At 39.1% G+C, this 24440-nt stretch overlaps 1 protein-coding gene across 1 annotated transcript; it reads right to left on the bottom strand.

Moving 5' to 3' along the window:
• Positions 1–291: 291 nt before the first annotated feature.
• On the bottom strand, positions 292–23956 carry LOC134652859 (tyrosine-protein phosphatase non-receptor type 4). Its single transcript, XM_063508058.1, has 16 exons — positions 23378–23956; positions 21253–21381; positions 18396–18609; positions 16865–17073; positions 15937–16089; positions 14633–14871; positions 11022–11165; positions 9273–9498; positions 8818–8923; positions 8157–8399; positions 6632–6748; positions 5730–5854; positions 4932–5030; positions 3788–3920; positions 1532–1743; positions 292–457 (listed from the first exon to the last, which is right to left on the bottom strand). Exons 1-16 carry the CDS (start codon positions 23546–23548, stop codon positions 371–373), a joined length of 2607 nt encoding a protein of 868 aa, XP_063364128.1. The 5' UTR covers positions 23549–23956; the 3' UTR covers positions 292–370.
• Between the last annotated feature and the right edge of the window lie 484 nt (positions 23957–24440).

The following is a 24440-nucleotide window of genomic DNA, read 5'->3' as shown; positions in this document are numbered from 1 at the left end:
GAAAAAAAAGGGCTATATTTAAATAGGTACTTATTTGATTTCAATTATAGGAAAGTGCTAGTTATAAAAGTAGGATTATTCTTCGGGTCATCAGTTAAATAAACCGCGAAGGTCGTCGCACCAATTGAGAAAAGTTGAACATGTATTACGGTTTGATATAGCTACAAAACTTAATAATGCGATTTCTATATTATCGCTTAAAAAAAAATGATTGTTCGAAGTCGCCCCACTATTCCAATGTCACCCCACTTTAAAGTATGTGTATTATCTCAATTTACAGAAATCTCAAAAGACCAATATGGCCAGCGTTTTTGTTCGTTGTGATAATAAGTTGCTTATAAGATAACTATTAAATTGGCAAGGCGAGGCTTCAGGTGGAGTCGTTTTCTGAGGACTCGTTGATGAGTCCCTGGTTGTACGCCGAGAGTATGCTCTCGCATACGAACTTGTACTGGCTCTGTGAAGAAAATTATAACGTTATTTATATTTAAAGAACTAGCTAAAATAATAACAAAATAAATGTGTAGGTAGGTACTCTTAATCTAATAAAATTTAAGTTTTTCCAAGATAAGATTTAGGTTTTTGTAAGATACGTGGCAAGAGGGAGATTAGATGCGTATGATGTGATATAAAAGATTCGTGATTATTGCTGCGGTAGCTTTAGTTTTTTGAAGCTTAAGTTGGAAGCATATTCGAATTTTTAAATGTAATATATTATCTTTACGTTGACTAGACCAGAGTGGAGACCGCAGTCAGAATACGAAGGTCCAACGATTTGGTACATGTCTCACGAAACAACATTCCCGCAGTGCAACGTTGGGTTTTGCCCGACTCTTTTAGTATTATTAACAGTTAACCGGGTGAATATAAACCGGGATCGACATTTACCTGTTATTTTCTTAAAAACTACATTCACTAATTTATATCATGCGATACCGCGTGATGCAATTTGTGTCGTTTGTTTTTAAGAAATCAACAGAAGTGTCAATCCCGGTTTTTAATCTCTATTCACCCCGCCATCCCTATTCCCCCCGGTAGTCGGGGACGGTTGGCACCAGAGCGTGCGGTACCGTTCAGGGTGGATATTTTAGAGGGAGGGAGGTATCCAGCAGTGGGAGTTATTCGGCTGGTAAGTTGATTCTCACCGCGTTCTGACGCAGCATCTCTATGGCGGTCTCTGCCAGGATGAGTGAAGGAAAAGCGATAGAGACACAAAGCGTTTCGTTGTCGAAGCGATAGCGACTGTCAGCTCGGCTAGGCCGGCTGATTTGACTAGTCAAATGCCCTATTCGGCTGATGTCTCACCGCGTTCTGTATGCACATAGGCCGCTGCGCCCTCATGGCGCGGGTCAGCTCTAGCGGGTAGAAGGGCTGGCGGCGACGCAGCATCTCTATGGCGGTCTCGGCCAGGATGAGTGAAGGAAAAGCGATAGAGACACAAAGCGTTTCGTTGTCGAGGCGATAGCGACTGTCAGCTCGGCTAGGCGGGCTGATTGGACTAGTCAAATGCCCTATTCGGCTGATGTCTCACCGCGTTCTGTATGCACATAGGCCGCTGCGCCCTCATGACGCGGGTCAGCTCTAGCGGGTAGAAGGGCTGGCGGCGACGCAGCAGCTCTATGGCAGTTTCTGCCAGGATGAGTGCGCCCGTGCGGCCCACGCCCGCTGAGCAGTGCACGACCAGCGGCGGGTCGAGTACTCGCTCCGTCGACCCGTCTAGCTCTTCGATTACCGTTGGTATCACTGGAAATTAAAAAAAAGTTGTTATTTTTAAGGGTACCTCAAAAGAAAAAACCGGCCAAGTGCAAGTCGGACTCGCGCACTTCAATATTGTGTAATATACGGAACCCTTAGAACGCGGGTCTGACTCGCACTTGGCCGGTTTTTTGAAGACGTTTCACTCACGTTTCACGTCTAAATATTGTTAAAAAAACCGGCCAAGTGCGAGTCGGACTCGCGCACGGAGGGTCCCGCACCATCAACAAAAAATAGAGCAAAACGAGCAAAAAAACGGTCACCCATCCAAGTACTGACCCCGCCCGACGTTGCTTAACTTCGGTCAAGAATCACGTTTGTTGTATGGGAGCCCCACTTAAATCTTTATTTTATTCTGTTTTTAGTATTTATTGTTATAGCGGCAACAGAAATACATCATTTGTGAAAATTTCAACTGTCTAGCTATCACGGTTCGTGAGATACAGCCTGGTGACAGACGGACGGACGGACGGACGGATGGACGGACGGACGGACAGCGGAGTCTTAGTAATAGGGTCCCGTTTTTACCCTTTGGGTACGGAACCCTAAAAAAGTTGTTATTTTTAAGGATACCGTAAAATAGGAGTGGGGGCAAAACTGACAATCAAACCTCGATAACATTTTATTTTTACATATGCAAACTGAATGATGTATATAATAAGTGTTCCGGACGTTTGTATATTAGTTTTTATTTTATTTTGGGTAGTTCCATTTCATAACTTTGACGATAAACGGGAAATCCTACCTCACCCCGTAGTCCCTCGTAATTGAGGTGAGATGGGATTTCATACAAAGTTGATTTTGGAAGATTGTTGGATCGATTTTATTTTATTATGAGTATTACTATAGCTCCATTTTAAATTGGAATACATTATTTTTGTAGCAGTAGCCTTAAAATCCCATCTCACCCCCCTTTCATCCCTTCTCGTCCCATTCATAACCCCACTCTCCCCGCGAACCCTACTCACCCCATTTTACGGTACCTCAAAAGGAAAAACGGAACCCTTATAGGATCACTCGTATGCGTCTGTCTGTCTGTCACAGCCTATTCTCTCGGAAGCTACTGGACCAATTGAGTTGAAATTTGGTACATATATGTAAATTAGTGACCCAAAGATAGACATGTAACGTAAACAAATGAATTTTAAACATGGGGGGCCGCTTTTGGGGGGTAAATGAGAAAATTAAACATAAAGTTTCTCAAACTATCTTGTGTTACATATAAAATGAAAGAGCTCATTGTGAGAATCTCAATTTTTGTTTATAATTATAGGATAAACAGTTTATAAGTAATTCAATAAAATAGGCAAAAAATGACCATTGCCCCCCTTTATCGCCAAAACTACTGGAACTAATTTTTTTTAATACACAAAATAGTTCTTTACCTATAAGATGGCAGGTAAACCTATTAGAAATGTGCAGTCAAGCGCGAGTCGAACTTAATTACTTAGTTTTTGATCCGACTCCTACGGGTTTTTTAGACATTTCAAAATTGTGTAATGTACGAAACCCATAAGGGGCCCACTGATTAACTGTCCGCCGGCCGATATCGGCCTGTCAGTTGTTCGGAGCTGTCAACTTTTTGTTCTAACTGACAGGTCCATATCGTCCGGCGGACTGTTAATCAGTGGGCCCCTTTAGAACGCAGGTCTGACTCGCACTTTGCCGGTTTTTTGAAGACGTTTCACGTCACATCTAAATATTTATTGTTAAAAATTGTGCGAAATATGTACCCTTAGGCACTGACAATCCAACCTCTAGACTGAGCTTAGGCCAATTCTTTCATGAAACCGATGCTGCCAAAAATACGGGGGTGCGGGGGGACGAGGTGACGAATCCCGTGCCGTGATTGGTCCGTTCAAAGACACGGACCAATCACGGCACGGGATTGACTCGAAGATGGAGTAACGTTACCGTATGTGTGGCAGAGGGGGTAGCGCGACTATGCTATGTCTAGAGGTTGGATTGTCTGTGCCCTTAGGGCACGATTTCAACTCGTAAGTTGTCTGGTTTTTTATTTTTCAATACATACCAGATCGATGGTTCCTGAGCCGCGAACATAGCTGGGTGAAGTTTATGAAAGCGGCGGCATCTTCAGGCACGCCGTGGTCGGGCCAAGCCGTGTATTGGAGTTGGGTTATGTTCCTAGTCGCCCCGCTTGACTCCTGTAATAAATAAATAAATAAATAAATATTATAGGACATTATTACACAAATTGACTAAGCCCCACGGTAAGCTCAAGAAAGCTTGTGTTGTGGGTACTCAGACAACGATATATATAATATACAAATACTTAAATACATAGAAAACAACCATGACTCAGGAACAAATATCTGTGCTCATCACACAAATAAATGCCCTTACTGGGATTCGAACCCAGGACCGCGGCTTCAAAGGCAATACAATCAGGATTGTAATACAATCAATCATGTATAATCGCACGCAGTTTGTAGCTACGCCCATAGTGCGTTTAACGGTGACAGAAGGTTTAGTGCAACCGGCCCTAAGGGTTAAAGAGGTCGCTATATTTTATTGTATGGAAAGTTTCATAGTAAACCACCGAGGCGCGTCGGGTGACGTTGATAAGTCTGTCAAGTGCGGATGGTGCAACTGGCACTAAGAAAGTGAAAAAAATCTAATATTCCATATATACAAACATTTTATATTAAAACAACAATACGACTAAATAGAATGATGAGATTTTAATGTAAAAAATCAAGTTCCTACCAGTTATTCCAAGAACTAAATTTGTTTATTCTTATTTACAAAACAAACTAGGAATTTACATAAAAAGAGGTTAAGAATTGAGGAAATGCAATATGAGTAATGTTGTTTACTGATATTTTAGCTTAAATAATTTATAATATACCTATATTAAATACAGGCGGTAATGGTAACTATGTATATACAGTCATAATACTCATAATATTAGTCAGCAATATATCCAATATACTCTTTGTCTTTGCACAGACTTGAACAAGATAAAGTAAGGGAGTGTCATTTTAAACGTCATATTTCCATAGACATTTGACATTCAATTGAATGCAGAGTTAGGTTGGTGCGATTGTTAACATAATTCTATTTGTTTTGTTATTTACTACTGCAGCCAATTCCCGTTTTAGGAGAGTTTTCAAAAATGAGTAATAAGTATATATTTCCTAATTATAAATTCTTACCTTAATAGTCATCTCTCTTCTTACATAATGTCCAAGGTTCTGCTCACTATTTGTCTGGACAGTAAGTGTGCTGGTCGCCTTAAGCGGGGTGTTGCCGACCTGCAAGAAATAAAATTAGTGAATCATACAAATATAAGATTGTCAAGTCCATCGCAGAAAAAAAACGCCCGTAAATTAATAAATTTAAATCCTATTCAATTTAAATTTCACCGATATAGCTAGGACCTTGGGCCTTAGGAGGTTAAAACTTTATGGGAAACAAAGGGACCACTCATAGTATAACACATCTCACCTTGGGCCAATATTGGTGGCACTTGGTCCGTCCCCTCTCTACCAGAACGGTCAACATCACTACTAGACTGGTGTCCGACTCCCACACCTTTTGCCAAAAGTAAGATATACACAAGTCACAACATCTCACCTTGGGCCAATATTGGTGGCACTTGGTCCGTCCCCTCTCTACCAGAACGGTCAACATCACTACTAGACTGGTTTCCGACTCCCACACCATTTGCCAAAAGTAAGATATACACAAGTCACAACATCTCACCTTGGGCCAATATTGGTGGCACTTGGTCCGTCCCCTCTCTACCAGAACGGTCAACATCACTACTAGACTGGTTTCCGACTCCCACACCATTTGCCAAAAGTAAGATATACACAAGTCACAACATCTCACCTTGGGCCAATATTGGTGGCACTTGGTCCGTCCCCTCTCTACCAGAACGGTCAACCAGAACGGTCCGACTCCCACACCATTTGCCAAAAGTAAGATATACACAAGTCACAACATCTCACCTTGGGCCAATATTGGTGGCACTTGGTCCGTCCCCTCTCTACCAGAACGGTCAACATTACTACGAGACTGCTTTCTGACTCCCACACCATTTGCCAAAAGTCGCCCACGGTTGATGGTAAGGGACCTGGGTCAAAATATTGGAATTAAAAACAGGTTTATTAGATTTTGACGATGCAAAAGCGATCCAACATATCCTACTTGAATAAATAGATTTTTATCTTTATCTTATCTTTATTGGAGATAGTCTCTTCATGTACCCAAAATTTTTACGGACTACACGTCGTATTTTTTTCTGATTTGCTACCGCGAAAATCGCAAATTGCGGGGATCTTTCTCTTTTACTCCAATGAAGGCGTAATTGGAGTGACAGAGAAAAATGCCCGCAATTTGCGAACTTCGATTTTCGCGGTTATAGCCCATATTAGAAATGTTATAACCTCAAAAGAAGTGGTAACTTTTTCCTCCAAAATTAAATCAGAGTAACTAAGAACTGAATTAAAGTGTCGTTTACATATTATTGTGTCATAATATTAGATGTCATAGGAACTCTAGCATTTCGGAAGAAAAAGTTAATTATCACTACATTTGTGGTTAGAAAAATTCTAATGTAAAAGAAACGGGGTATAGAAAGGTAAGATATGCTCCATAGGTTCTAACATAACATAAGCGCAAATTTGCTCTTATTTAAATTGGTTTTAAACCAAAACAAATTCAACTATATTTCCTACAACAGACCAATGCCACTTTTTATCCATCCACCATCAGATATATCGAAGCGGTCGAGATGCCAAAAAACATCTGAACACGCTTTGGCAATAAAGGCGTGTTAAGATAATTGTGAGCACCTTGGCCGCTCCGATATATTTAATGGCGACTGATAGCTATTAAAAATTAAACAAACCTTGTGTAGCAATGTAGGTAAGGACGAGATCGGAGCTGGGTATTTCCATATTAATGTACGACGCATTAATGTAGTCACCCGTTGAACAATTCTTCAGTATAACTCGCGTAGAATCGTCTGGAAATAGGACTCAAATTAGCAGGAAAATATATGAGGGTTTCACTATTATGTCGAGTAACCCATACACACATATCATAAAGCCTCTATGTCGCCTTCATAATCCGTGAATAATGGCCAACATTACGATAAATTGTTTTGTTACAACACTTATCTGTGAAATTGTTGTAATAGTTTCATTACTATATCAACATCGATTTGGTAATGACAATGACATTAAAATCTCGAAAATCTCTGAAAAAAAAAGCAATTTGATTTGACCCCTATGCAAATAAATAAGCTTGCCTCTTACTTTTTCACAGTACCCCGAAAACCTAGAAAATGACTACAACTACGAAAAATCAACAATTTTAGGTTAAGTTTTACTTACAAGGGGCAATATCCCTGTATCTTTATTTTTTTTTATTAGGCTTACAAAACAAGTTACAGACATTTATATAAATTACATTGATAGCTTACAGTTCATATCTGGACTATAACTCTAAAGATGTGTGCACAGAAGGAAAGGAAATTTTAGTTCAAATATAACGCTAGAGGGATGAGATATCTGTTCTTATTGATGTTATTCACATGTCTCGACGCCGCACACGGCTCTTCGACTATCCTCCTCAGTAACGTCTCATATTGCTTCAACGCGGCACCGCTGGCTAGGCCATCTAATAACTAGAGCATGGACTGTTCTAGCGCGTCTACTTCTATTTGTTTCATTTATTTCAAAAACGGCAAATAAGCGTGCCTCTTACTTTTTAACAGTACCCCGAAAACCTAGAAAATGACTACTACTACGAAAAATCAACAATTTTAGGTTACGTTTTACTTACAAGGGGCAATATCCCTATATCTGTTCTTATTGATGTTATTCACATGTCTCGACGCCGCACACGGCTCTTCGACTATCCTCCTCAGTAACGTCTCATATTGCTTCAACGCGGCACCGCTGGCTAGGCCATCTAATAACTAGAGCATGGACTGTTCTAGCGCGTCTACTTCTATTTGTTTCATTTATTTAAAAAATGGCAAATAAGCGTGCCTCTTACTTTTTAACAGTACCCCGAAAACCTAGAAAATGACTACTACTACGAAAAATCAACAATTTTAGGTTACGTTTTACTTACAAGGGGCAATATCCCTATATCTGTTCTTATTGATGTTATTCACATGTCTCGACACCGCACAAGGCTTTTCGACTATCCTCCTCAGTAAAGACTCATATTCTTTCAACGCGGCACCGCTGGCTAGGCCATCTCCTAACAAGGGCATGGACTGTTCTAGTGCATCTACCTCTATTTGTTTCATTTATTAAAAAAATGGCAAATAAGCTTGCCTCTTACTTTTTCACAGTACCCCGAAAACCTAGAAAATGACGACTACTACGAAAAATCAACAATTTTAGGTTTCTTTTACTTACAAGGGGCAATATCCCTATATCTGTTCTTATTGATGTTATTCACATGTCTCGACGCCGCACACGGCTCTTCAACTATTCTCCTCAGTAACGTCTCATATTGCTTCAACGCGGCACCGCTGGCTAGGCCATCTCCGAGCAAAAGCATGGATTGTTCTAGTGCGTCTCCCTCTAGTTGCCCGGAGCAGAGAGGGACGAAGCATACTGCTGGTTCTTCGGGGCCGGTTTCTTCAGGTTCGTATACGGCTGAAATGGAAAATGAATATGATCTCTTAAAGCAACATGGTAAGATCTCAAAATATGTATCGTTGTTAAAGACTATTTAGTACCACATTTGTCAAAGTAGAATCAGTTTAAGCCGACCAGAAAAAGGTCAAATTCTAAATTATAAGAATAACAAAAAACATCATCATTTCGACTCGAGGTCGAAACTCAATAAAGATTTTCTAAAATTTTGAAAGTTACTGAAGACGATTAGACGTCTATAAATGCGGTGTCGCTTAAAAATTTGACTTTCAGGCCTAGCCACGATAACAATCTTTGATAGAAAAAGCCGAATGAAATTGTATAGGAATAGTCATTCCGATACAATTTTAGTTCCGTTTTGCGTATCTTAACTAGGCCCCCTGATTTGTTGAACAGAGTAACGGCACCAGACACATACCATTCTGTTTGAGGACGAGCGTCAGCACGCCGCGCGTGTTCCTGATGATCTGTACAACTTGCTCGTGGGTTAGGTCGTCCACGTCTGTATTGTTTATTGATATAACCTGGAACAAAGATAAATGGCTGATATGTTATAAAAGTACTCAGCAAGTTTAGTTAATTACGAAAACAAGCCTTGCAATGAATACTGAAAAATATGATTAAGAGTCACACCCATTTCTCGAACGATATTAGTCTAATTATTACTGTGTTGTCATGACAACCCGTACGATTTGACAGTTCGTGGACTAATAATATTAGTCTTTTGGAGAAACGGGCCCCTGGTCGGTTTGATCGACAACTTCTAACGTATCCACTCAGACGGTGTGATCCCACTTCTGATGTATCCTTAAGGTTAGACAGCGACAGATATCTGCAACTTCTGTTATAGCCTAGGTTAGACAAGGACATTACCTGGTCCCCTTCTTGCAGTTGCGGATGGCTTCTCGGAGCCACTCTAGACACAAGTACAGGTGCTCCGCCCCCACCCCTCACATTGAACCCGAATCTTCCGTCGGCCCCGGCCGAGAGTCGAACCCGGACCGTTTGGTCGGCCACTTCTGATGCTGTGTCTGAATCGTCTGCGTAGGAGAGAGGAACTCGCAGGGCGAGGGAGCGTTCGAGGAAACCGCCTTCGTCTCTGAAAGATAATTTTATAGGTTGAATGTAGCTTTTTTAAGCAATATTTATGCGTCAAAAGCCACCTGACTTCTTATGGATTAAATAAAAAAAAACCGGCCAAGTGCGAGTCAGACTCGCGCACGGAGGGTTCCGCACCATCAACAAAAAATAGAGCAAAACAAGCAAAAAAACGGTCACCCATCCAGGTACTGACCCCGCCCGACGTTGCTTAACTTCGGTCAAAAATCACGTTTGTTGTATGGGAGCCCCACTTAAATCTTTATTTTATTCTGTTTTTAGTATTTGTTGTTATAGCGGCAACAGAAATACATCATCTGTGAAAATTTCAACTGTCTAGCTATCACGGTTCGTGAGATACAGCCTGGTGACAGACGGACGGACGGACGGACGGACGGACGGACAGCGGAGTCTTAGTAATAGGGTCCCGTTTTTATCCTTTGGGTACGGAACCCTAAATGATGATGATGTGTGAAAAGATTATCTGAATAACTTTAAGTAATGTAACAGGGATTACAGACTGACCACAGGGATTACAGTTTGACGTCATAAAGCGATTGTAAAATCCTATTATGAAAATAAATTATATGATATGATATGATATGACCCTTACGCAAACCACCTATATGTGTAAAATCACATATTCCTCATGTTTGCGTTGTTGCGTTTGTCTAAAGAATCCCAGGGTCCGCTTTGGCAAACTTCATCACTCTTGGAGAATGCCCAGTCTGAATAACTTTTTTATCACCCACGGGATCTTTCTAAAGCATTTGACTGCGTAGAGCTTGATACCCTAGGTATTACACAAGCTGAAGCGTTATGTTGTGTCAACTGAAGCTTTTGCTGCTCGCTGTAGCCGTGTTTAGTTGTACTTAAACCAAAGAACTGATTGTAAATGATCTGAGTCCAGTAGTATCACTAAAGCTTGGTGTACCACAGGGTTCAATGTTAGATCCTTTTCTCTTCCCCTGTCTGAAGAACGCCATCTTGTTCTGGAGCTGGGGCATTTCACGTGAAGCGGACAGGGTAAAATGGTTGAGGTTTCCGATTTCTGTTATATTCGAGTATGTTACACATGTATGAGTTCTCGACACAACCACAAAATATTTTTACAATTGGAAGCCTATTTCATAAATTATGGGTCTCAGAAGATTTGACTTAAGGCAAGATTTACACTTCTTTAAATGTCAAGACTCAGTTAGAGGAAGTATAGTGAACCAAACTAACTGCTACATTTAATTAACCCTTAAATTGCCTTTAGTGAAGTTAAAGTGGCCTCACAAAGTCACAACATGTCACATTTTCTTGACCTCTCCTGAGTGTAAATCTCGCCTTAAGTCAAATCTTCTAAGACCCATAATTTATGAAATAGGCTTCCGATTGTAAAAATATTTTGTGGTTGTGTCGAGAACTCATACATGTGTAACATACTCGAATATAACCGAAATCGGAAACCTCAACCATTTTACCCTGTCCGCTTCACGTGAAATGCCCTAGCTACTACGTGTGGGATTGAGGACTCACTCGTTATCAGCCACGGGCGCTGTCCAAGCGGCTCTGGGCGGAGGCTCCTCGTGTCCCGTGACTCTTGAGCCGCGCGGGGCGGCCGCGGGAGCCCCGAGGGACAGCTTGCCCGGAGATCGCGACCGCGTGCGGGAACTGCTTCGTCTGAAAATTAAGCTTTGATCAGGCGCTAGAAATAGATAAAGATAAAAGATTTTTATTCGTGACGTTCACAAAACAGCAAGAACAGAAGAGAACAATAAGTGTGCATCACGAAATGGACCCAACTCAGCATAATGCTAGCTATAAAGCCAGCGCTGGTCTTCCGTAGGGCCCATTCGGTGATGCCACGACAGATAACACAAAAAGATACATATTAAAACATTTGCAAAAGATACACAGAAGAAGTAATTAAGAAAACAGAGAATACAAAAATTTATACATGAAAACGAATTAAGAATACAAACAAAACAAAAAGAAAAGAAAAACATAAACATAGACAAAAATTTATAATAGACGAGAAATTATGAACGCGACCATACCATGCGTCAACGCTTGCCTGCAGCTGCTAGCGCCAGCGGCGACGTGCGAAACTAAAACTGCATAAGCATGGCATGGCATGGTCGCACCATGGGAAAAGTTAAACTAGAAGATGGACAACACAATATTAAGTGGGCGTAACAAACTCATTACAGCGAGTGTCACTAATCCTGTTCAGCCACATCAAGGAACGGCAATACAGTACAGCTGACTGTCTATGAGTTCTGCGACATAGCATACAATCCTAACCTAAACTTAAAATTAATCTAAAGGGAAATAAGACATCTAAGGCTCCTAAAAGGGCCCTTCTTCCAGTCTCAACGATCGTATCGCCGTATTTTACTTACACACACACACACACACACACACACACACACACACACACACACACACACACACACACACACACACACACACACACACACACACACACACAATATGTATATACAGTGTGTGTCTTTAATAACGACACTAATTTTAAGGGCTGAAAGTACAAGTCCTAATGAACTGAAATTGGCATATTTAATTAAAAAATAGAAAACAAAAAAATTTCATACTAATTAATTGGGCACGCAATGTATCAGTAATAAATTAATCCTAACAATTGACATGTGATTTCCTTGAAATTTCGCTCTTAGTGACATCCTGACACTTATGACAATTACCTACATCCTACATGGCGCTGACACTTTTGATTGACAAGACCGCCAAAAATCATGACAAGTGACCTTGTTCGTAAGAAAAGGACTTAACAGCTCTGCTATCGTGAAACACTACGAAGTTTCTCCTCTCTTTCTCACTCACAAAAGTTGCTCGAGGAGAAATTTCGTAAGTGTGTCTTGGTCAAAGTTAGATTAAAAATAAAAATAAATTTAAAAGTTTTTTTATTTAAAAAAGTAAAAATTAATGAAAACATTTAATTTACATGAAGTAAATTTACATTTACAAAAATAAACTCAATCTCTGCGATTCACTCGTCGAAGATAACGATGTTCGATGTGACGTCCTTGCATTTCGATGCAAGTGTTGCATCGGCGTATGAGAGACTGATGTACGCTTTCAAAATGAGTGTTCTGCTGAAGTTTTTGAAACGCGTCGGTTATTCTGTTCCGAAGATCTTCAACAGATATTTGTGGTTTTGAATACACTTCGTTTTTTATGGCCCCTCATAAAAAAAAATCTAACATCGTGAGGTCCGGTGAACGGGCCGGCCAACGTCGAGGCCCAAACCTACCGAGCCAGTGGTTTCCAAACATTAAGTTCAAATGATTACGCACGCGAACTGATGAATGTGCGGGAGCTCCGTCCATTTGCAGCCAAGTCAGTTCACGTTCTTCTTCCGGCAACAAGTTGAAATAATTAGTCAATGGACCTCTAAGCAATTCCAGGAATTTTTCACCATTGAGATTTCCGTCGATAAATACTGGACCGATTATACGGTCACCATGAATGGCTGCCCAGACGTTTACGGCCCATCGGTATTGATGACCGGTCTCTCTTAGTACATGAGGATTTACTCTTGCCCAATAGTGTGTATTTCTCTGATTCCACACGCCGTTCCGAGTAAATGTACTCTCATCAGTCCATATTACTTTTGAGGTAAATTGGGGGTCGGTATTGTATTCGTCCAATAGCCACCGACAAAATGTTAAACGTGGCACCAAATCCCTAGGCAATATTGCGTGTGTCTTCAAAAATTTGTAAGGATGTTGCAAGTTTTTTTTGAGAATCCTCTGAACTGTTTTGTGCTTCATTTGGAAATGTCGCCCGGCATTCCTTGTACTGTCTTCTGGATTTTCAGCAAAATGTTCCAGTATAATTTCTTCATTACGAACATGAAGACGGGGCCCATTTGCCAATGGTTGGATTCTCCCAGTAATGGGCATGTCTTCCCGAACACGCTGCAATGCACCCATTATGACTCTAGGGTTTTGCGGAATTCGACGATTTGGAAATCGTTCACGATACAATCTTAACGCTTGGTTAGCATCTTGCATAGCTTCGCCATACATTACAATCATTTCCGCTAATTCTTGCGAGGTATAAGGCGAAGGTCGAGGCATTTTGGCAAGAAAATTATGACATGACAATTTCATGAAAAAAGTCATTTAAACATTTTACGTCAACCTACCTGCATCCTGTCATACCAGCCAGTGCACTCAAAAGACTAATGTAAGTAGGTAACTTCTTCTTAACAAAGAAGGCGGAATAAGATAGGTAATCGCTTCGTTTAAGTACTGATTAATAACTTCACATTGATTGAGTTGAAGTGTCAAGATAACATCGAGTTTGTTGATCAACACAGATTTTCCTAATATTAATTAATTTAATAAAATAAACATGTTTGAACTAGGTAATGTGATTTCTAAGAAGTGACAATAAATGTATGTGCAGTGATTTTGAATAATTCAGTGAATAATGCGATTCATAAATGTGATTGCTAAGAAAAATAAATGTTGATGTAAATTTGTTGTGCTAGTGTGGTCAAAATCGCGTATGTTTTAAATTGCAGTGTTTTCTTAGTGGATAATTCAGTAAATAAGTTAACGTCGGCAACAGTTCAGAGTTATTTTAATGTTTTGATCGAATTTAAATGGAAAAGAAACTAGCTCTTCCTCTCTGAAACGTCAAATAAATGTTTGCATTACATTGCTGCTCGAGATTTTTTTTTAAATTAATTACTCATAATTAAAAGGTAATCATTAAATTTTATTTTGATAAAGTGGTTAACAGCACTTTAAACTATCGTTACTTAAAACCAATGTCGTTATGAAAGACACACATATATAATGTAATTGCTATGCACTCATATTAGAATGGCATTGTTTTCTGGTATCAAAACAGGCCCTATAATTAATTGCTTTAAATATAAAATAAAAACAAAATGGGAAATGTAGTAAATAAGTCATACTAGATTCGATGTTCCTTATATAGTTTCTATTGTCTAGGAGAGGACACTGACTTCTGTAACACAGGTCTTTACCTAGCTCAGAAGTCAGGGACTTCAAAACCCACTTAGTAACTTGTCTTTTGTCAATAAAAATATTTTATTTTATTTTTTATTTTAGGGATCAGAGGAGAATAAACCATACCTGACAAAAGTCCTATTACTCGATCGCGATCTTCTAGCATCTTCCAACGCTTGCGTCTCAGTTCTAGGCACCGTGGGGGCCGTGATACCGGCCAGGGCCCCTAGGGCTCCTAACAGGGGTCGTCTCCTTGGGGCCCGGAGGCGGAAGAAGCCGTGGCGTTCCACGCTGCACCGCCAGAGAGCTTTAGCTGCGCGCCCTGACCGCATGTTAAAACCGAGGACTGTGTCGTACGATTCAGACTGAAAATAAACAATTAAATTACTTTTTTCTACTCCCGTACTTTTATTTGTCATTTAAAGGGTCGTGCACACACCTTTAAACCCCTATCTTATAGTTGTCAAGACAAGTCTTCAGTCTATTCCCCAAAAAAAAATTTGTGCATACACGCAGTATCTTTTTGGCGATTTTACGATACTTCGTGTAATGACCACTTAAAAAATATTGAATGAAATACAGTGTTGCCAACCTTATTTTAAATGTCATCTCTGACAAATAAGTGAACCATAGACATGTTTTTTTTTATTTCATTCATTCATTCATTCTTTTCCCGCCCGTACCCTCCATTTTTGTTACTTCTTGAATTAAAAATATTTGTTAAATTTACAATTTTATTTCAAAGTAAGTGCTTGGTCGTAGAAAAAGTATTGTATGCAACGTTGTTTAACTGAGTCAAAAAATACTCGTGGCGTCTTTATTAACAATTTTCGGCTTCGCCTCAAATTGTTACTACACCACTCGCCTTTTTTGACCTCTCTTAAACAACGGTTGCATAAAATACTATTATTTGTTTTTCTTAAGGTAATGCCCGCTTATCAACTTAGCATCGTCTTTACTCGATTTAATTCTTTTTTTGCATAATATTGCAACGGCGGGTGGACCAAAGGAATAGCGTACCAGTCCTTCAGTGTCCTTCCGCCTTTGCACCTGTTCAAATTTCCGTGATAGGTAATATGCAATCCTTAAAAGGGTTATCATCTTGGCAATCTTCTAAAGGCTAGCTTTATATGCTATAGGGAGCCCCCTAGTTCACGGCACAAAGGGTAAATGTTTAGTTTAAATTTCCAGGGAGCCTGACAAGATGATAAGATTGATAAGCGTATATCGACAAAAGTCAAACGAAAATAAAAAATGTATCAGGATGACATGCTACGGCAAGTGCCGTGACTATTTCCATACATTTTCTAACAACCATTGTCATCTTGGCTAAGCCCCCAGATCACAGGTCTACAGATTATTCGCCACTGTGAGGACTTTTGAATCATTGGTTTTTTGAGTCAATATTTAAGAAAAACATGAATACTTACTGGTTCCCGCTTAAGCTGAATAAAAAACTGTTTCCTCTTGAAGGAGATCTTGACGATTTTACTCCAAGAGAATGTGTTCACTCGAATGTTGTTCTGGAAGACGACTATACCTATTGAGGTGACGCCAATAAATATGTCCTTTCCGTTGTAATCCTGTAAAAAAAAGGTCTCGTATAAATCTCGTATAAGACTGTTCAAAAGTGCTTGTTGCTAGACCTACTTAAGAATATGTTGAATTGAATCAAAATACAAAATGAAGTATGTTTTATAAAAGGACCGGCCGATACTTATACTGAAGACTGATAACTTTTGCAAAGGTACTGCTAAATTAGACAGTAACGTAAGTATACGTATAGTAATTAAGTCTATAATTGTAGGCGGGTCTAGGCAAAACGAGTTTTCTCGCAAGGAAATTGCTACGCGAACCAACTCGGTCTATAAAGACGTGTGAAGATTTTTCTGCATAAAAGATTCAATCTTCTTCTTAGTACCCTTATGCGCCATATTTAGGCACTGTGCTCCCGACAGTCACACACAAACCATAATAGGTATAATCCTTATGTAGCCGGATGAGACAACGCCGTGACAGTTCAATCTTTTCGCATGTTCCAGAAAATTCGCTTCAGCATCCTAAGTGGCCTGCCCACTATATAACTTCTGTAGTTGTCGTATCTTCCATCTTAAGACCATCTGTGTTCCACCTATCTGTAATATAGTCCTTACCTTAGCCAGATGAGATTTGACGCCATAACAGACAAATCTTTCCGCATGTTCTAGAAAATCCGTTAGAAGGGGCCTATCTATTATGTAACTTAAGCAATTCACGTATTCTCTCGTTTTTAACGAACTGTTTAAGCACGATTTTGTATAATTATACTCCGACGGATAATTTGATAGATTATACACCTATCTGTAATATAGTCCTTACCTTAGCGGGATGAGATTCGACACCATAACAGTCCAATCTTTTCGCATGTTCTAGAAAATTCGCTTCAGCGTCAGATGGGGCCTGTCCATTATGTAACTTATGTAGCTCACGGATCCTTCTCTCATCTTCGGCGGTCTGTTTAGGCACTAATCTGTGTTCGGACAGATAGTCCGGCGGGTGCTCTGATACATTGTAATCGCCGAGTTCCGCTGAAATAAACGTATGTTTCATATAAGTTTTAGTGCTATCTTCAGTTACCCGTGATTTCCCGTGAACAAGATGCATGTAACTGCGTCGAAATATCGGGAGCTCGAAAACCATACAAAAGGTTATCACGGTTCATATCCCGGTCGATATAAGTCTAGTGAAACTAACCGTGAATCATTCAAAACCGTTATAAGTTTTAGTGTACAAAATAAGCCTATATTGTCTATGTCTGATAAGGAACCACCGATTTTATTGCGTTTTCAGAAAGATTTTTTCTGCTCTGTATGACACGACCGAGTTTTGAACGATTTTAGACGACGAACAGGAAAAGTTAAGTAGGTAAACTAGTAGGACAAAGAATCTGTTTTATGAAAAAGCTGTAATTGGCCTTTCCTAACAAATAAGAAAGAAACAAGCGACAAGAAGTCTTATTAATAAGACTTTCTATTGTTTTTTTCTTATTTGTTAGGAAATTAAGGCCAATTACTATGTAGTGGCCAATAACTATAGCAGACATCCTACATATAAAGTGGTATTCTTTTATTAACAAATTTTAGCAATAGATTTACCTAAGTAATGTAAATCAGGTAACCATCGATTCATTGTTAAAATAGAATTTGAAAATGGAGAAGATTCTATCAAAATTACATTAGATTGAAAACAAGAAGAGTAAAACTGCTCTGTTTATGCAATTATGTATTACCCATTCAGTACAACATAGGTATTGGTTATGTGCGATGAGATCATTACAATAACTAATATCCCGTGTGGTTACAGATTACATGGTCTCATTGCGGTGAAAAATTAGAACATTGCAACACATGACATAAATTAAATTGTAAAATACAATGAATTTATTTTTATTTGATTATTGCAATGTTGCAAATTGCAATGAATTCAAATTTATTCTATACCGTCACTACTATAAATTATAAGCGACTTTCTCGTTACGTTTTTGACATATTCGTCAAAAAATTCTACGTAAACTAGTACAGTCACCTGCAATAATATGTTACACAACAAAGGTCGCAAAAATATCTGTAACGATTTTATTTATAGAGCCATAAGAGCTTGTCACCTAATTTTGGGGCTGTCGAAGAGTAACGTAGGTATTACTGCAGGTGACTGTGCCAGACATAGTTAGTAATAGTAAAATCATTATACTAAGCTTAGAATAAATTTAAAAGTGGAAAAATTACTGTCTTGGGTAAGACTTGAACTCACGGCCTCTGGTTCAAGTCTCACCCAAGACAATATTTTTTTTCCACTTTTAAATATATTCTAAGCTTGTTACAAATTAAAATTCATTATATTAAGGTTTTACCTTGCACTGTGAATGAAGCCAATAGCAGCAAAGTATTCTTAGGAGCAGTCATTCTTCCATCCAGCAGTAACTTCCTCAACTGCAGACAGAGCAGGTATCTGGTGAACTCCTCGGCCAGTCTAGAAGGTTCTGGAGGATAGAACCTGACCGCTAGCCAGAACTGCGCGTTGCCTCCGACTTGCTTCTTGACTGACTTGCTTGGGTCTAACCAGCGCTGTAAGATGTATGAAGTTCCATCGTTAATGAGGTAAGACTAAGTACCAGTTGCATCATCCGCACTTGACAGACTGATCAACGTGCCGCGGCGCTTTACTATGAAACTTTCCGTACAATATTTAGCGAACTATTTAACGGTGACAAACAGTTTGGTGCAACCGACCCTTAGGTATTCCACCTGTCCAATTTCTTTGTCCAATGTGTATGCGTCTCACATTTTGCTTGAGAGAGTGAGACGCAATGCACTTTGGACCATGAAATTGGATAGGTGGAATACCAACTTAAGACGCAGTTGACAAAGATAGCGCCGCAATTAGTTAGCTTTCGAGAGCCGGCCACGCCGGGTCTATATCATTTCGCATAACATAATGCTCCTAATTCAAATTGGCATAACGTATATTACGCATAACTTTTTTTTACTACGAATATTATACTAAAAATGATAGCTAAATATTGAATTAGATACTAAAAAGAAAAAAAAAACAACGGGTTGCACTCCGGGAGTGCCGGCAGAAGTGAAAACTCAATGACATCTTACGTCTTACGCTCTCGCGAGTTTAACATTTTTTCCCCATCACAAAAAGTGCACAGCGCCGCTAAAGAAGTTTTCACTTCAGAAAAAAAACACCCATGAAACAAGTTATAGTGGAATTATTTTCAATAAACTGTAACATTGATAATGGGGTTGGCTTATCTACGTCCGCTACCACGTCAATATACCTCATTGAGAAAATACAAATACGTCAGAGGCATGCCCCTTTCTATTAATTGAAGCTGGAAACTCCCATGATAAATATTTGCGTATTCTAAGGAAAATATGTATGTGATGCGTAGTTACATTTATCCTTAGTGCTGGTGTTTCCTGACCCATTTGTAACTACGCTTTTGTTTTAAAATAGGTATCTGGCGCCTGGGTTTCTAGGTATATTTTTAATTCAAGGATGCTGGAATATGTGGTATTTTGTAAATTCCCAAGATTTTTTCGTCATTTACCTTACCTTGTATAAGGTAGGTAGTTACGAGGGGCGGCTGAAAAGTTCGCGGACTTTGAAAAAAAAAATGAAAGAGAGTATTAAAGTAAATGTTAATTATTTATCGTTATTAATCTTTAGTAATGGCGGCAATATTGAAACTGCCAAAGAGGTGGGGAAAAAAGTAGCATAGTTTTTTTTATTTTCCTTTTTTTTCTAGCTTAGGCCGCCAATATTTCAGCCTCCCCGAGTATAGTTTAGTTTTTAAGAAACATTGGTTTTAAACAGTTGAATGTCCATAATGGGACTTGATTGGAGAAATTGATCTTTATTAGGGTAAATGCGCGGTAACTTGGCCATTTAGGCGTTAGTGCTAACAATATAGCTAAGCTTTTTATTTTAAGGAAGACTTAGGTACCTAAATGAAAACAAAGGTAGTATTGGTATCCCACCTGCTATTCAATAAAACACCTTGTTGCAATCAGATAAGGGCTAGAGGGCTTCCAATAATCAGTTCGGTATTCAATTAATTCCTAAGGCCAAGCCATAAAAGAAAGAAATCCAAAATTTGCCAGTGTAATATGAACCTATAGTGAAGAAAGTAAGAGTTGATTTTGGTTGGATGAAAATTGAACCAAACGAACTATGCAACTCTACTCCAATTGAAAATGATTTATATTTCATCGAACTTAATAACGACTAGAGGCCCGTTTCTCAAAAGCTTGTAACTTGTAATACAAGCGGATGTCACTTTTGAACAGCTTTTGTTAGAAAGGGACTTCCAATTGTATTACAAGTTACAAGCTTTTCAGAAACGGGCCCTAGGTATGGTAGGACTGTGATCTTTACGAGGATAAGTTACTGTTATTTATGTCACCCTGTCAGTCATATTTTTAGATTTTTATAAAGATAAGATAAACACACAGGAATATTTTTTTTAAACAGCTCTCAATTTACTCTTCTAATTCTGTATAACAAAACAAAACAAAGAATGTGTCATATAAAACAATCAGTATAAATACTAACAAGTACTTAAGCATATGTGGGCCAAATCATTGGTCTCTTTAATTTGAAGTTGCATGGCCATATGACATACAAATTGAAATTAATTAACCTACTGACTACTCAGTTTGTCTCAGTATGGCCTATATGGTCTTACAGGTCAACACCCTTGAGTCGGCAACGCATATGAGATTATCATTAGGCAGGCTGAATGATTGATGGTGAAGATTCAACTTAATGTACACTCTATTTGCTTTGCACCATGTCAGGTTGCACTTTGGGGAGTGTGCTCAAGAGCTACACGAGCTTATTCCACCGTCCCCATTCTACCATCGGACTTTTAGACGCACGGCCGGTTTCCATCTTTACTTGGTAGATATTCCACCAATTCGCACGAAGCGCTTTGCTTCCTCGTTTCTTATGCGCACTGCCAAGGAATGGAATTCCTTGCCGGCGTCTATATTTCCGAGCTCATATAATCCGACAACCTTCAAATCAAGGGTGAACAGGCACCTTCTGGGCAGGCTCGCTCCATCGTAGGCCACGTCTTCGCCGTGGCTAGTCTGTGGCCATGAGTAAGTAAAGAACCTAACTAATGCTATGCAACTCTGTGAAATGAATATGTCACAATATGCCTTTTAAATGCAAAATACATGTAGAATACATACCGTAATTTCTGTGTTAGTAGAGTTTGGTGCTGCACCATTCTCCGTAAACTGTAGTCCAAAATAGTCCTTTTCAATTAGTTCTATGTGTTGGAATACTTGCTCTAACAGAGCGCTGCCTTTTGCTTTTTTCTGGAAACAAAAATATTAATAAAGAAATTCCATAGCTCGAGAAAAGTTTAGTTAAAAATGCTAGATGGAACAATTCAAATGATTTTATATATCAAATGGTAAGGAATCTTACTAAGTCTTAATTTGACATAGTTCTAAGGCAGCCTAGAGTTTTGCTGTACATAGCATGTAGGTGACTGTTTCAGATTGGGATCTGAATAAATCATACATAGGGCTGCTGTCTGTCTGGGTTTCTCCCAGATTGCCTGGGATTTCTAAGTGTGCACTGTCTGCAGGCAGATTTTTTAGTAGCATTTTAAGTCAGGTATCCCAACAAACAAGTTTATCTCTAAAAAAACTTACTACTCTATTGTTATCAAGTGGGAAAAGTTCATATATACATTTTTAATCCTTAAACTTTTCAGTCAGCCCTCATAAAATAACTAGAATTTTGCTCAATGCTTCTGGGTTACCCTTGTTCATAACTATTGATAGTGTAAGTAGTTCTCGAGATATTTAGAGAAGTGACAGAAAGACTGATGGACAGAGTCACACCATAAGGGTTCCTTTGTATTACCTTTTTAGTTTGAAACACTAAAACCAAATTTAAATTGTAACAGTTTAGCAACAAGTAATAGTACATTACATACCTGTTGTTGGTGAATTCGTGAATGCTCCAGATCACACTCCAGATTAATTGTAAATATGCGATCTGGGGCTTTACGAATTACCGCCCGTGGTTTGTCTAAACTAAAGTTTTACGTCTTGCCTTGGCCAGGAAGTGAGATTTTGTGTAGTGGGAAGAAAATCCCACTTACGGGCCTAGGGTGACGTAAAAATAATTAAATATGAAATTATTAAACATTATCTGACAAGATTGTTAATAAAGTTTAATTAAATTGTACTTAATTGGCATTTAAATTACACATTTACCCTATATTACCATAAGTAGGGCAATCGAGCAATACACTATAATAAATTGCAGTAATGTAGATAACATTTGTTCCATTAATTCACTCAAAATTAATATCTTATCAGTATTGTGTTCATTGTAAATTAATAGCAACTAGTATATACATCTTATATGCATGCTATAAGTGCATTAGGGTATTTTATGTACCTACCTACTTCATATTAGATCATATTAGAAATGTAATGAGAAAGCTTGGAGTTTATTCTTGAAGGGAAGGCTGGATTTTTATAAAGAATAATTTACAAGATACACCTACACCCTGGAACCAGTGAAGTCTACTGCAACTGGCCATTATTCTCAAAAGTTTGCTGATCCCAGGTGAATCACATTAAACATGTCAAAAGTGTAATGCAGCAAGGTTGAACCAACGGCGTCAACCAAGATATATATTTCAGGTATCTTGATTTAACATATTCATTGCCACCCAGCCAAACAAGACATTCGTGCCAGGCCACAAAAATTTCGTCATATAAAGCTGTAGTACCACGATCCTGACCATCGGGTTGTCCGGCCTGGGAATGAAATCATAAAATACCCGATAGTCGGGGTTTGGTACTGAATGTGTTAACATCTGTCTTCTGTCCACTTTTTTGTAATGTTGTTTATAAAGATGACCAAATAAGGTTTGTGATAACTAGTGATCGGTAACAATGGTTTAATTTCCTGGTAGCATGGTCAATTTAAAGTACAAGAAAGTAACAATTTTGAAGTAGATGGTTAATTAAGTTTTATATGAAGAATAATTTCAGCTGAATTTTACTTTTAGATTCCTTTATCTCAACAACGCTGCCGTGAAATTAAACCATGACTGTTCCGAAAGAGAAGAGTCGTGGAATGTATTGGGCCCCATACATTCCGCGACTTTTCGCTTTCCGCACAGACCCAATCACTAATTATAATCAGTGTTACAGCCAGTCCTGATTTTGTTCTAGTACTTATTAAAGAGGTTAATTGCTTGGCCCGTAGTCTTTGGTCTCAATTTAGAATACTGGCTGACAAACTACTAAAAAACTTGTCAAACAAATGATGAACGGCTGTTCTTACCTCAATTTGAAAAGAGTGTTGGGTGTCATCCAAGAACTGTACAGTAACATTTAATATATTGAGTTTTCGCTCTCTCTGCAGCTCCAACGCACGGACATTGTAAGTGCCACTGGAACTACTGAAGGCACGCCGCGAAACGCTTTCGATCATCTCATCTAATCGATTACTCATCGAAACCGGAATAAATTCTTAAGTTATAAGTCAGACACTTCGCGGTATAATTCGGCCGCAGATGGCTTGCGACCGTCGACAACCACACACGCTCACAGACACAGCTCAATTACGTATTATCGTTGTAAACTTAGTTAACCCCGTGAATCATTTGACCTCACTCGTGTATTTTCCTTCCTTCGTTAAGCGGCAGCTACAAGCTATTATTGTAATGTATTGCATAAGTCACATAGGCGTAATAAGGCAAATTCTCCTTAATAAACGACTATTAGCTGTAAAGTTTGTGTAATTCCGCTCTAAAAGCCATTAAAATGGCCAGTATCTACGCAATACATTTCATTTATCATCTTGCTACTGTTTATTTTTTTTTATAAATTGTCGCCATATTGAATTTCCATAGATAAACGTCAAAGGAGGTTGCGTTTTGTTACTGCTTGGCCTTCGCTCACGGCAGAAGCGACGGAATTTCGTCGCTATTTTTTCTTCTATTCCGGATCTGAGAACATCGATTCAAAATCTTTTATTCTATAATATGTGGAACCTCAATGCTAAGGGTGGTATTCCATCTGTCCAATGTTATTGCGTCTCACTCTTTCACTAAGCAAAATGTGAGATGCAATGCAATACACATTGCACAAAGATATTGGACAGACGGAATACCAGCCTAAAAGTGGTAACACACTATCCCACCGCACCGCGACCTTGGTGCGTCGCATCCATAAGTAAGAGCGAGAAAGAGATATCTGTTTCTCGCTCACACTTATGGGTGCGACGCACCAAGGTCGCGGTGCGGTGCGATAGTGTGTTATCACTTTAAAGTACGACTGGGCACTGCTAAAGGGTATAGGGCGTACTTACCTAAGTTGTACCTAAGTAGGTGGCGTTCGTCGGC

Source organism: Cydia amplana, chromosome 12, assembly GCF_948474715.1.
Source record: "Cydia amplana chromosome 12, ilCydAmpl1.1, whole genome shotgun sequence".
In the NCBI taxonomy this organism is placed as follows: Eukaryota; Metazoa; Arthropoda; class Insecta; order Lepidoptera; family Tortricidae; genus Cydia; species Cydia amplana.
Note: the sequence above shows the minus strand (reverse complement) of the source record. Positions and strands in the feature narration are given on the sequence as shown.